This window comes from Pleurodeles waltl, chromosome 8, assembly GCF_031143425.1.
Source record: "Pleurodeles waltl isolate 20211129_DDA chromosome 8, aPleWal1.hap1.20221129, whole genome shotgun sequence".
NCBI classification, from domain to species: Eukaryota; Metazoa; Chordata; class Amphibia; order Caudata; family Salamandridae; genus Pleurodeles; species Pleurodeles waltl.
The window spans coordinates 146,007,414-146,020,857 of record NC_090447.1 but is presented as its reverse complement, the minus strand read 5'-3'; the positions used below and the strand labels follow the sequence as shown (position 1 = coordinate 146,020,857).

Here is a 13,444-nt window from a genome sequence, read left to right as displayed (position 1 = left end):
GCTATGGCGTCCACGACCCATTTGTCCGTTGTTATTTGAGACCATTGATGGAGGAAAAGAGAAATACGACCCCCAAGATGTTTTGTCTGACTGTTCAGGGTAGCTAGCACCAGTATAAAGTCACTGTTTTATTGCAGTGTCAGGCCCTCTGGTGGGCTGCTTCCCTCTTGCTGGCTATTTGTATGCTGCCGAAGGTGCTGTGCATATGGCGAACCATATTGCCCCTGATAAGGCTGATATTGTTACATATAGGATTGGAATCCTCCTCCATAGGAAAAAGAGCTTCTGCCCCATCTCCTCCAAAGGGCTGCCTGTTCATTTATAATGTTCCCAAGGATGTGGCAGTATCGGTGTCGGTCTTGATAGCTTAGAGGGCATCTTCAATATGTTTGCCGAACAATGCCTCTCCATTGCAAGGCATATCCAAGATTTTACTCTGGACTTCTGGTCTGAAGAATGTTGCTTTCAGCCAGGCTTGCCTTCTGAGCACAGCTGCTCCAAGCTAAGTGCTGAAATCTGGGTGAGGAGATATCAACAGCAAAGTCTATTGTCTACACAGAGACTCGTTCTCCCTCCTATAGAATCTTTTTGACACCTTCTTTAGAGTGTTCTGGCAGGAGGTCTATAAATCGTGTCAAATCTAAAAACATATGCCTGTCGAATCTTCCCAGTATTGCTAGGAAATTGGCTGCTTGCACAGTGAGAGCTGCAATGCTAGAAAAACGCTTATCAATGTTGTCAAGGTGGCACCCATCTCTATCCGGTGGCATTGTGATAGGGGTGTAAGGATTCTTTGAGCCCCTTTGAGCTGCTTGACTGATAGCTGAACCTGGCTTGGGGTGACCTACTAGGCATGCTGGTGCATTATCAGGCGCCTTACATTTTTTGTCTAGTCTGGGCATGACTGCCGACACAGTGGCTGGGTTCTTTGTGTGCGAATGCCCTCTTGCCAGATTAAATGTATTATTGGAATAGCTGTTACGGACTTCTTCATGAGTTCCTTAAAGTCGTAAAGGAAACAGTCCTATTGTTTGGTGGGTAAAGGTAGTTGAAATCATTTCACTGCCCTTTCCATGTTATTATGAACTATGTCATCTGGTGGCGAGTCTACTGTAAGAGGAACAGGTGGAGATGGTGTGTGATTTACATAATCATCCCACTCTGGAGTGGTTCAGGGCTGATCCCTCATCTCTCCATCCTCTTGATCTCCTTCTGAAGTGTCACGCTCATCTGCTGGCGGAACTGCTAAAGGTAGTGTTGATAAGGTGTGGGGGGGTGGGTAGGCAGTCTGCAAGAACGAGTTAGTGGCATTTGTGGTCGTGGAGACCTTATTGGAATTTGTAGGTGCGAGGTAGACCCTGATGCTGCAGGCTCTGGGAATTGTCTGTAATAATCCCAGAGCATGTCTTTCAAGTTGGAGATCAGTTGCCATGGCATCTGAACTGTTTGCTCCTTTTGATCTTGTGAAGAACAGACAGGGTACTGTTCTTGTGACTGTTTACCTGCATATGTTTCTTCTTGATAGTAATGGTCGTTATCATTATTGATACTTGACATGTAATTCTGAAGGGCTATGAGTGGGTGGGAATTGCAAAATTTTACTATGAGATGTGTGGGCAAGAAGAACAATGTCAATTGGAGATGTCTCAGCCAGTGACATGATGATTAAAGTTGTTAATGGACCCTTTGATGTCTTCGTCAGTGGTGGGTCTGCTGGTTTTGTTGTTGACAATGGTTTTTAGACTCTTCAGCACTTGCAGGCATTTTAGTTGCGGAAACTGTCATTGATGAGGTCTCATCGACAGGACTGTAGTCAATATTATCCTCATTGATGAGGTTGTCATCGATGGTGTCTGTTGTAAATGTCGACGTCATGGTGGTGGATGTCATCGACGACAGATGCCATAGTGGACAATAAACATAATTTTCATTTTGTTAGAGAAGCAGAGTCTTTTGTCAGAGGAAGTGATTTTGACGATTTTTGGAGAGAAACTTCTCTAATGGATGGCGTTGTTGGTTCTGAATGAACTTGACACAAATCTTTTATTTTCTTTGGCAAAATCTCTTCAGATTTTTTACTTTGATGATGGGGAGATTTTTTAAGGGCTTTTCTGGCCTATTTTTAAGGTTTGCTTTCCTGTGATTTGTCTCTCTTGTTGGATTTTTCCTTTTTCAAAGAGTTATCATTCTCTTCCTCAGAGACTGGGTGATCTTTAGAGTTAAGTCTATAGAACCACAAAAGTAGTCTTCCCTCCCTGTCCTTCAGGGTTTTCTGGGAGAAAGTGGGGGCAGATGTTACAGTCTTTGACTCTGTGTTCAGGATAGAGACAATAAATACGTTTTTATGTGGATCCTCTGAGTGTAGTCTCTTTTTGCCACAGGTGTTACATGGTTTAAATAAACCTCTTTTGGGATGTTCTGACATGGGCAGGCAATCCTATCCTGATAACAGATGAAAAATATTTCTGACCTGAGAAGAATCTTCTTGAAGATAGCTGTTTTGAAGGATAAACTGAGCAGTGCTCAGGGAGACTCCCATCACACGATGTACGGTAGAAAATCAGAGGGACTGGAGCCTCTGTGGTGAGGGTTCTCAAGGGTGCGGTCACCTGATTGGTTGGACTTTGGGTCATATCTAGTGATAATGATATGCCGTAAAAGTGAATGTCTCTAACATTGACTTCTATGCAGATTGTACTCTATTGTTTCTAGGTTACCGAGGGACTCCCACTTAGACGTCTGAGAATGATTCAAGCATGTGAATCTATGAAAGATTCAATACTGGAGAAATTACACTTTCCTCATGTCACACAGCGCAGTAACTCTGGGTGCTGTGCTGTGTTGAGTGACAGGGTGGAAAATCTGGCCCAAAGATTTCAGTTCCTAAAAAGAGATCGCAAACGTATTTAGAAGCTGATTTTGGAACTTCCAGGAAAAGAGAAACATACCGTGACCTTCTTCACTAAACTAACATAAGATTACAAAATAATCTTCTAATGGAAACTTGAAACTTGCCAAGGAACTGTTTGAGAAGTGAGTTAGCTACAGACTTCCACTCAATCGCCTCAGACGAGGCTTCAGGATCACAGATCTTATTTCAAACTGAATGAAGAAATCATTAGTTTACAAAATGATAGAGATACCAACCACAGACGGTAAGATCAGAGGGAGTAACCACAGTCATGCCTACCCTTCACATTCACCTAACCACAAGAGGTGCATGTCTTCATAGTCCTATTAGGAATAGTTGTCCTCATCCTTAAGTCCTAGTACACATTACTGTTTCTTTATGTCCTGGTAGAATCACAGGGCTGAACAAACTGTCCAGTTCCAGGACCCTTATCTCTGAACCATTCCCCCATATTTATGTGTTTCTGGGGTAGGCTTAGTGATTCATGTGATGCATGGATCAGGAGTTCACTGCAGTCTCCTGGTCTAGTGAATATTGACCTTGGCCGTGTTGAGGTACGTTTGTTCTGGACTCTTTGAAATATAAGAAAGGTCCGAAAAGTATGTTTTAAAACATTGCCAACTGATGGCGCAATCAAGTTGTGCATTAACATTCCAATTAGTTTCTACATCTCAGAACATTATTTAAGAAGATTTTACTTGGTGAAGTTTGCTTTGTTATGAGAGGTTAACAAATTATACTATATTACAGCTTTGTAGAAAAAAAGGTCAATACTTTTGGTTGTGTAAAACTAATTTGCACCAATGTTCAGAAAAGGCTCTGATTATTTGGAAATATTTGCACACACTAATAACAGTCATAATAATTAAAATATGCGCTTTGGAAATATTACTTCTCAGATGCTTTTTCTTCTTTTCTCTTTCTCCTGTCTTCTTCGAGGATGCCTCCTAGTTGCTTGTAGTTAGCTTGAGCAATATCCAAAAGCCTCTGAAGTTCTCCGATCTTTTTGTATGCCCTCACTGCAAGATATAGCAACAGTTCTTTACAAACATAATACATATGTAAAAGAATGCGAACTTTAATATATGATGCTGTAAAAACACATCACAAGGATTCCAAGGTTCTTTATTCAATATTTTAGTAATGTTTAAAAATGTATACCATACAAAACTAAACAACAAAAGTGATCTGAAGTTCTGAAACGCTAAAGCTATTATAATAAATATCAATTAAAAATACCACACTTAAACAGAACACAAACAAACTGGTACACCATCAGAAATTAAGCGGATATGGTGTACTAGTCAAGCTATTCTACCCAAATGTACATAATATAGGGCACCAATTTTCAAGCCACAGAAGGTATTGAGTATTCTAATTAGTAATGGCCAGAAGACGGGCTGCAGCAGAAGCTATAGGTGGTCATCAGAAATGTAAACACATTGGCCTTATAAAAGCCTAACATTACCAAATGGTATGTGATAAGGTGTAACAATACTGGATTAAGCATACTAGTCCTATTCCGAGTCAGTGCAGGCCATAAAACCAATAAGTGCACAAATGATCTGGGTTATCAACACCTATAACATCCACACTGGTAAATTAAATTAACTGGAAAAAGCACTTGGTGGCTCCAAACTACTGACATTTCTAAAGAACTGACCAGAGTCGACAGAACCTCTCACTGCACGGCATTTACAAAGAACTCACATACATGCTGATTATCTGAAATCATCTTTCAATAGTACTAGCTGTCTCCAGCGGCAAGGATTGCATTATAGAGCACAATGTTTACCCAATGGCATCTTAGCAATGGAAACAGAAAAAAATGGCTCAAAGCCACTGAAACACAGAACAAAAACTTCTAACAGAATAGAAAGGTTTTTAAAGCTTTCCTGAAAGAAAGACTGAAGTCAATGGCTTTTGTCACTAACTACAAAGAGTTACGCATCTGTGACCAAAAAAAGCAGAAAAAAAAGCCTTATGCCAACCCTAGCTCTTTTGAGCCTGGGGGTGACAAAAAAAAGAGGTTATTTGAGCCTAATTTCCCAGTGGGTAGGATGGCTTACGACGAGAACTCAATGGGGATTTACTGTGGCAATGAACACCTTATGCATAAGGTACAAGTGTCAGATCTCAAGGTTTAGCTGAGCAGAAAAGGCCCAGGAAATTTCACACATGGAGAAGCTAGTAGACAGAGCAGTGGACACTACACTCATGCAAGACAGCTTTCTTAACGTCACGCTGCCCAGCCTCTGCAAGGTCCGTTCCCTCACATATATTGTTTTTCCAATCCTTTGTTCCCGCTCGGTCTGCCCCTGTAAGGTCCCCCACCGTTGACTCTGATGATGCTTTCCTCAAGTCCAGGCTTTGGTTTCTGACTTGCCGTGAATCCTCTCATGCAGTTTGTTTGGCATCTCAGTACCACTCAGCAATCTCCGAACTGGTAGAGTTTGGGCATCTTCGGTTCTCGGGTGAGTTGTCAGGGTTGCCTTGGAGATAGTTAGTGAAACTCCTCAGCTTATGGGGTACGCATTTATATCCCTCTATATCCTGGTGTTTATATACATTGATTTTACACCTGCTGCTATACATACCATGTGAGACAATGTATCTATCTCTCTAATCCACACCCCATTTTCCACTTAGCTCTGGGTTTCCTTCCAGGTTCTGGAGATTAGATGAGGGCTGTGAGTTAATTCATGAGGTGATGCTATTCAGTATCCAGTGATCCAAGGGTCGTAACTATAGGGCCTTGAAAACAAGCTTTTGCATCACTGTAAATTCTGTTTAATTCCCTATGTGCCTAGGTTAGGTGATCTTGCTGTTGTAACCTACAAACGGCACGGACCACAACATTTTGAACTCTTTGCAACTGATATCAAACAGCACCAAAAAGGTAAAGACAGAGAAGGTTGCAATAGTCTAGCCTGAGCAAAACGCTCGCTGGAATGACATTCATATATAACTGTTTAATTAGAATGACACTTCCTTTTTATTAGTTTTCTAAATAGTATACACTAAAAACAAAGAGGGAAAGGCCATGGCCCTTAGCTAGTGTATTACAGAAGGATGATGGTCCAGGTTAACTCCACGAAAATTCACACAAATAGATGGTGTAAGCACTTTGCCCACAGAGACAGACCATAGGGAATTCAGCCATCTACCTGAGTTTCTGCCCACTACTAAGAGTTCAGTTGTATTTGTGCTGAGTTGTAGAAAGTTGAAAGCCATCCATTGCTGAACTGAGAAAAGACAAATAGAAAGGTTGGCTCAGGAATGAGGCAAATCCTCACCAACCCAAATAACAATCTGAGTGTCATCTGTGTACAAAATGACAGAACAGCCAAAAGATTTAATAAGAGAAGTCAAAGGGTGGATATAGATATTGATCAATGCAGGAGAAAGGGAGAAGCCTTGTGGGACATCACACGCGCTTCTTTGCATTTGGGAGCTAAAACACGGCAAAGCTACCACTTGAGGTCAAGCAAGGAGGCAAACCAGGCTAGAAAGTGACTCCTAAGACCAGACCTTTCCAAACTGGATGTTATGATTTAAGGTGCCAAATGCTGGTGACCAATCAAGTAAAGGAAGAGCAGTGAAATCATCTTGGTCAGGAAAAGATCTCACTGCATAGTTGAATTCAGGTAGCATACAGCGTTACTTAACTATTCCAGTCGAGACTACTTCCTGTCTTGGAGATGGTAGGTGTATGGGTGGATCTTGGCAAAGTTGCATCTGTGCAGACTAAGCATGAGGTAGATTGAAATTGTGGTTTCCTAACACAGTGCATTTTCATGCATTATAGGAGAGAATGGCTTCTCGCCCCAGTACTTTGAAACACAGTGCATTTCAGCAGAAACATGGTTTGTCTACTCTAATTAATTTGACTTTTCATTATGAATATACAGTGATATGTTGTTTAAATAAATTTCAATTTTTAGTCAGCAACTGTCTTAAAAGGTTATATAGTATCATGTCTGTGAAAAACTGTACATGACGTTTAAAATCTGATTATACAAATATTTTAAACGGGGTTGTAATGACTATGAATATTGTATCTTTTTCCTAGAAGACTATGTACATTTGGATTTGTTTCGTATGCAATTTGATTTCCAAGCATTTGGTATAATGTTCAGCTCAGTAAGTACACACAGACACAACTCAAATACTTCAAAGGTGACTATATGCAGGGAGGTGGATCGCTTCCCCTAAGAAATCTTTTTAGCACTGAACTGTCCATTGTGCTTAGATGAATTCAAGGAAAGTTATATTACTGTGTCACAGAAACATGAAATCATGTGGATAAGTGTGTTAGATCCAGACATCTAATGATTGTATGGGACTGAACATGTTCTCAACTATTGGAAGTTAAATCCTTGACCAAACAGGTTAGCTGTTAGTGGAGAAGTGTGGCACCATGGTTACAGCGGCAGACCCTGATGCAGAGATCTGGCCCGGGACCAGGGTTCGATGCCTACCTCAGCGGGTCTTGGGCTCAATTCCCTTGAACCAGATAATTCTCGCCTTGGTGCCTAATCTAATTAATGGGTCCCACTCTGTAACTCTGGGCAATAGCTTGCTTAATCTCCACAACGGCCCTCACAGCGCTTGGATGCCTGGCTTCACCCTGGGGCTGTCCAGGAGTGGGCACCTCACAGGCAAAAGACAGGAGGGGTTCCACAGCGGTATGCGTACAGCACCTTCAGACCCTAACGGGTGAGTAGTGCACTATACAAGTGCGAAGTTTACAGCTGCCTCGTCATTTTGGAAAAGTATGTGGTTAGGTTGTGTTCTCATCGTGGTATTCAGCACCTTCCAGAGTCAGCAACTCTGCACCCAGAAAGACAATATTGTATCTGCCTGTGCTTTGACTAGCAGATTGAAAAGGCATGATTGGGCCTTTTATTATTTATCAACTTATCAATATAGTTTAGGATTTATAAAAACACAAGATCAACCGACAAGGGCAAAGAGATGTTGTACAGAATGAGCACAGTCAATAAAGCACGTACCAAAATGAACAACGTGGCATCTGATAAAAGGCATGTTAGAAATGGCAATAAATTTACAAAGATGGAGCAAAAATAATGTATTGTGTGAGGCCTTTATGAGAAGATAGAAAATAATTTTGTATCCTCAAAATCACATGCCCCAAAGATAGGTAGCCAGGCCCATGGGTATCTTAGCGATTCTTTTTTTAAAGATAAGCATTTTCAGCCTACTTGTAGACTGATTTCCTGTTGCTCATGGACTGTCCGGAATAATCAGGTTGTCAGCTATGTTTAGGGAAGAGGTGTCAGGATCCCACACACCATGCTACAGCTGGGTCAGACAGGACACCAGGCTTGCTGCTAAATGCTTGTGAGAGGAGGTAGGTGAGAGCCAGACTTGACATTTTGTCTAAGGGTTTGAAGATGTCTGGACATGAGGCATGGGACTTAGTGCAGCTTCGACTGGATGGTGGAGTTGGCAGGACTCCAGCTAAGGAGCTACGTTTATGGGAGGTAGATGCCAGGTTTACACTGATAGGATAATGTCTGCGGCTTGATGAAAAGTGGCTATGCTTGGTGGGTGGGAGCTGTTTGTGGGGGCAGCACTAGCAGAGCACCATCAGAAATTAAGCAGATATGGTGTACTAGTCAACCTATTCTACCCGAAAATGTGTGCATAATATAGGGCACCAATTTTCAAGCCACAGAAGGTATTGAGAATTCTAATTAGTAATGGCCAGAAGACAAGCTGCAGCAGAAGTTATATGTGGTCATAAGACATGTATACGCATTATAAAAGCCTAACATTCCCAAATGGTATGTGATGATAAGGTCATTACTGTAACAATACTGGATTAAGCACTCTAGTCCTATACCGAGACAGAGCAGGACGTAAAACCAATAAGTGCACAAATTATCTGGGTTATCAACACCTATAACATCCACACTAATTGGTTAAAATTAAATTAACTGGAAAAAGCACTTGGTGGCTCCAAACTACTGACATTTCTAAAGAACTGGACTGAGTCGACAGAATCTCTCACTGCTCGGCATTTACAAAGAACTCACACACATGCTGATTATCTGAAATCATCTTTCAATAGTACTAGCTGTCGCCAGAGGTAATGATTGCATTATAGAGCACAATGTTTACCCAATGGCATCTTAACAATGGAAACAGAAAAAATGACTCAAAACGACTCAGAGAACAAAATATTTTAAAAGAATAGAAAGTTTTTAAAGCTTTCCTTAAAGAAAGACTCAAGTCAATGGCCTTTGTCACAAACTACAAGGAGTTACGCAGCTGTGACCCAAACAAAACCCAGAAAAAAAACATTATGCCAGCCCTAGCCTCCCCTTCCACTCCCCCGAATCCTACTCCTCATGTTCACAGACTCCTTCTCAGAAAGGTCTGAATATTGATCCAAATTGTCTACTCAGAAGGCCCAAGCATTGAGAAATCTGTAAATGAAAGATACAATAGTGATAACCCCTTCAGATTTAGTCGGAAATGTAGTTCAATCTAATGACCTTTATCTGAAGGAAGCAAACCAGCAACTCAATGACAAGACATACTGTTTGAAATGGAATGGAAATCCTACCTCCGTTCTGAAGAACAGCTAAGTGGTCTAAAAGATTTCTAGATATAGGAAAATGGCTTAGATGGAAAGGATGGAAAGGTATTACCCTGTAGGCATCCTGTTAAAAGTGTTCTGTGATTCTGCACATAGATAGAGATACTCTGTGTTCATTATTATCACTGACGACCACTTAATAGAGAAGTTCGAAGAAATGTTCACATGATGCAAAATACAGCTTGGGAGAAGCAGAGGTGTAACAAAGAGGTCTTAACAGAAGAAGGAAACTGAAGGACCTGACCGGCTTCCAAAACACTTAAATACACATGAAGATGTGAAGTCTGCTCAGTCCTTAGACATATGCCAATGCTGTTGGATGAGATCACCTTGGCTTCCCACTCTCTGACAGATTCCTGCTTGCAGGCTTGGAGTGAGCTTATACTCCACATAGTGAAGGTCACAACACTGCCTTCATATCTGCAGTTACACCCTCAGGGAGTAGAAATTTACTAAGATGTCATGCATACTCAACCAATAAAAAGCTGCAATGCACCACACCATTCTTCCTTCAAATCATCCTGCATCCACCTCCTCCATCCCTTTATTGCTATAATACAATTTTTGCTGAAATCGTCCTAAAGGTCTCCTATTTTTTGCCAAGGGGCATGGTATAGGATATCAACAATCTCTGCAGTCAAGAGGCAGGAGAGACGAGCAGTTGTGTGAACTGTAGTGCCATCCTTCAAACAGATATTGGGCCTCATATAGATCCTGATGGGTGACCTGAAAGACCACCAGGTCAGCAGAGGCCATGCCCTCATCCTCCCTGGCTGCCTGTCAAATGTAGACATCTCTGCCCGGGAGACAGGGGTCTCTGGGGCTTCAGTTGCACTGCCTGTGCAGTGGCTTTACTGAAGGAAATGAGCATTGCCACTCTTAACCAACAACCACTGAATTGTTCCAATTCTTTTCATAGTGGCAGTCGATATGAAATCAAATTTGTTAATTTAATGAGGATGCAGTGCTAAAGAATGTTTACTAATCATGATAAAAACATTATCAAAACATTGGAAGACATGTTACACTTGAAAGTAATAAACACATACCTCGAGCCTCTTTTTTTTCCTCAGCAGTCAAGTTCAAGTCCTCCTTGTTATCAGTGCTCCCTTCTACACCATGTCTATAGAAAAAGCTTGGATCATCTTCATTTAACTCTTCGTCTGAATCGTCTTCCAGAGATCCTCCAAGGAGTTTCACTGCAGCCAGCTGAGCAAACCTGCAACAGAGTTTATATTTTGTTAGTAATTCATCAGTGCCGACGGCGTTTCGACCCTCATGTTGGAATCTAGGGTCTCATTAGGGCAAAAAATGACCTGGGGAATGGTGAAAGGTTGGAATTATTAAAGCTTCAGTTGGATCCAGACTTCAGAATTAAGAAAATACAGTGTTCCCCTCTGTAGGAGGATGCTGCCAGTCTACCCAGCTCTTAAATTAAGGTGACAAAAGCACCATTCTGGGTCAGACAGTGAAACCAATATTCGACATTCAGCTGAGGCTTTAATGATTCCAACCTTTCACCATTCCCCAAGTCATTTTTTGTCCCGTCGTTGACACGTTAATCAGACAAGACCTCTTTGATTATGTTTTGAATTATCAATCAATGTATTGACAAGCATACTTCATAACTTAATAAGAGGTTATCTTTGTGAGATACACCAAAGATCACAGAACTATAAGCGATTTCTTTATTGCTTAATGGTGTGGTGTCTCTTTTCTCACTTGGGGACCACTTATTTCAACTATCACTCCTTGTTTATTTTCCTAAAGTATGATTATAAAAATGATTCACCATTATATGCTGATGCAGCTTCCAAAGCATTAAAAACAAGTTTTTCATATTTGTGTTGCTACTGGATTCAGTGGAGTTTTAAAAAAAAGATTCTAGACAGATGATTTTCATCTTCATTTAATATTTTTTTGTACGAGTTAAACAGTAGCAAGATTTTTCTGCTATAATATTTAAATTGAACCAGCAGGAAGGCACTTCTCCAGCTAGGGCCTCTTTACATAAACAGGTCAGTGTTTTTATATTTGTTACTTCATTTGTGCAGCAGTTTAAAAAGTACAGGGCACAAATATAAGTGTCAAGATAACTCTAGTGATTAATGTACCTGCTGGACAGGAATGGTAGTTTTGTCTAGTGGCAGTTTTAACTCATCTAAGGAAGCCCAGATGTTTAATATGTTTGTTGCAAAGAACGTGTATCATGCAAATTAAAGTACAGTATTTTATGTGTACAGCACAGTGGGTTACTGCTTTCGACACAGGGAATTTTTTTGTTACCGTGCAGTTCATAAATTACAATCGTAATCTAGCACTGCGAGCAATGAACTGCCATCAAACAGCTGCATTCAAACTACATGGTACAAGTTAGAAAGTTATGTTTTTTACTCAGTCTTTCATTATGCTGATGCTGCTAAAAAGATTGTTTGCATAGAAATAAATTCTTATTATTATAGGCAATGCAATCCTGAGTCTGAGTTTGTGCTTCTCCAGACCAAGCACTCTTAGAAAATGTCTACCAATATGAATGACATGGGAATCCCCTTTGCCTCATGTAACATTTTCTATACACTGATTTACACATGTATGATTCATTGTCTTGTATGTGTGTGGTGTAAAGTGCTCCAATACCCTACACTGGTATGAGAGGTGCTACAAAAGAAATTAAATACATGTGACAGAGGGGCTATGGAGAGATGAGAGGCACTTGAGGTTTTACTTTCTTTCCTCATCACTTATTTATGTGAAAAATCTTTCTCAGATATTATGTACCTACAAAATAAATACAGAAATCGCTTGGGAAATGTAGAATCTAACCTGAAGATTCAACTATCCGAAATAAAACCAAACATTGAAAAGTTAGTATCCGAGAAGCAGCATGAACATTCCTATCAAAATGTTCCGATTTTGTATATTTTTTCAATATAAAATGATACAATCTTTAGTAATTTGGGTATTTGTTTGATGTGTACTTGTTGGTGTATTTTTTGCATTGCAAATTACTGTTTTAATGTTTGAAATTTAAATCGTACATTTTGTTTGGGGCCCCCGGCTTCCAGTAGTGATTCAGTAGGGGTCCTTGGGAGACAAAAGGTTGGAAACGATTGGTATGTCTGATCCTCCAAAGGAAAATGATTCTAGTTGCCATATCTGCAGGTTACAAACGGAAGGAAAATAGTTGCCCTTGCAGTATATATACATGCCTTCTATTTATGAAACTTAAGCCACTAGCAGAAGGGTTTAACTAAGGGTATAGCATTCAATCACAACACAAAATTATAGCTTTACAGCTACAGGAATCAAGAATTTTCTCTGTCAGTATGTCCCGGGATATGCAATGAGGTTAGGGGGGAATTAGAAACAGCTAAATTTGTTGGTGATAAAATGCAAAATAAAATGTCATGCCACAGCAAAAGTTATGAATCGTGAGGTTCACACAAAATACTGATAGAATCTAGAGAGCATCATGTTAGGATCTCATTGGACCTCATTTTGATCAGCGTCATCACCGATGACAACGTTTAAAATGCTGTCACAAGCATAACATGTTACATGTGCTTCTTTGGATGCCTTAATTCCAGTGATATGGTAACACAGGTTGTGAACCTAGGTCTTCAGTTTCTGCTATTTAGTAAACATTGGTCCAGCACTAAATACTCATTAATAACAGAAAAATACACATCGGAATTGGTTTCAGAGTCAAGATAGCATTTCATACATGAGAAGGGATCACACATAAAATTGTCCCTTTTGAGTTTTGAGGGATTTCCTTCCACAAAGATTCAAGTAGTACATTTTGGTGCAAACTATGTGGATTTATCAGGGAATTTCTAAAAGATACGTTTAGCCCCAAACTCAGATAATTTGTCAATAAAATATTTTTATTCCCCCAAAAAATA

The 13,444-nt window shown here is 40.3% G+C and overlaps 1 protein-coding gene across 2 annotated transcripts in view; it reads right to left on the bottom strand.

The window, feature by feature from the left end:
* Positions 1-13,444, bottom strand: part of ANKRD42 (ankyrin repeat domain 42) — a 241,548-nt gene that overhangs the window by 65,642 nt on the left and 162,462 nt on the right. For both annotated transcript variants that reach the window (XM_069203944.1, XM_069203945.1), the window contains 2 exons: positions 10,589-10,758; positions 3,804-3,930 (listed from right to left, as the gene is read on the bottom strand). In XM_069203944.1, coding sequence (XP_069060045.1) covers positions 3,804-3,930; positions 10,589-10,758 — 297 coding nt within the window. The remainder of the gene's footprint in view (positions 1-3,803; positions 3,931-10,588; positions 10,759-13,444) is intronic.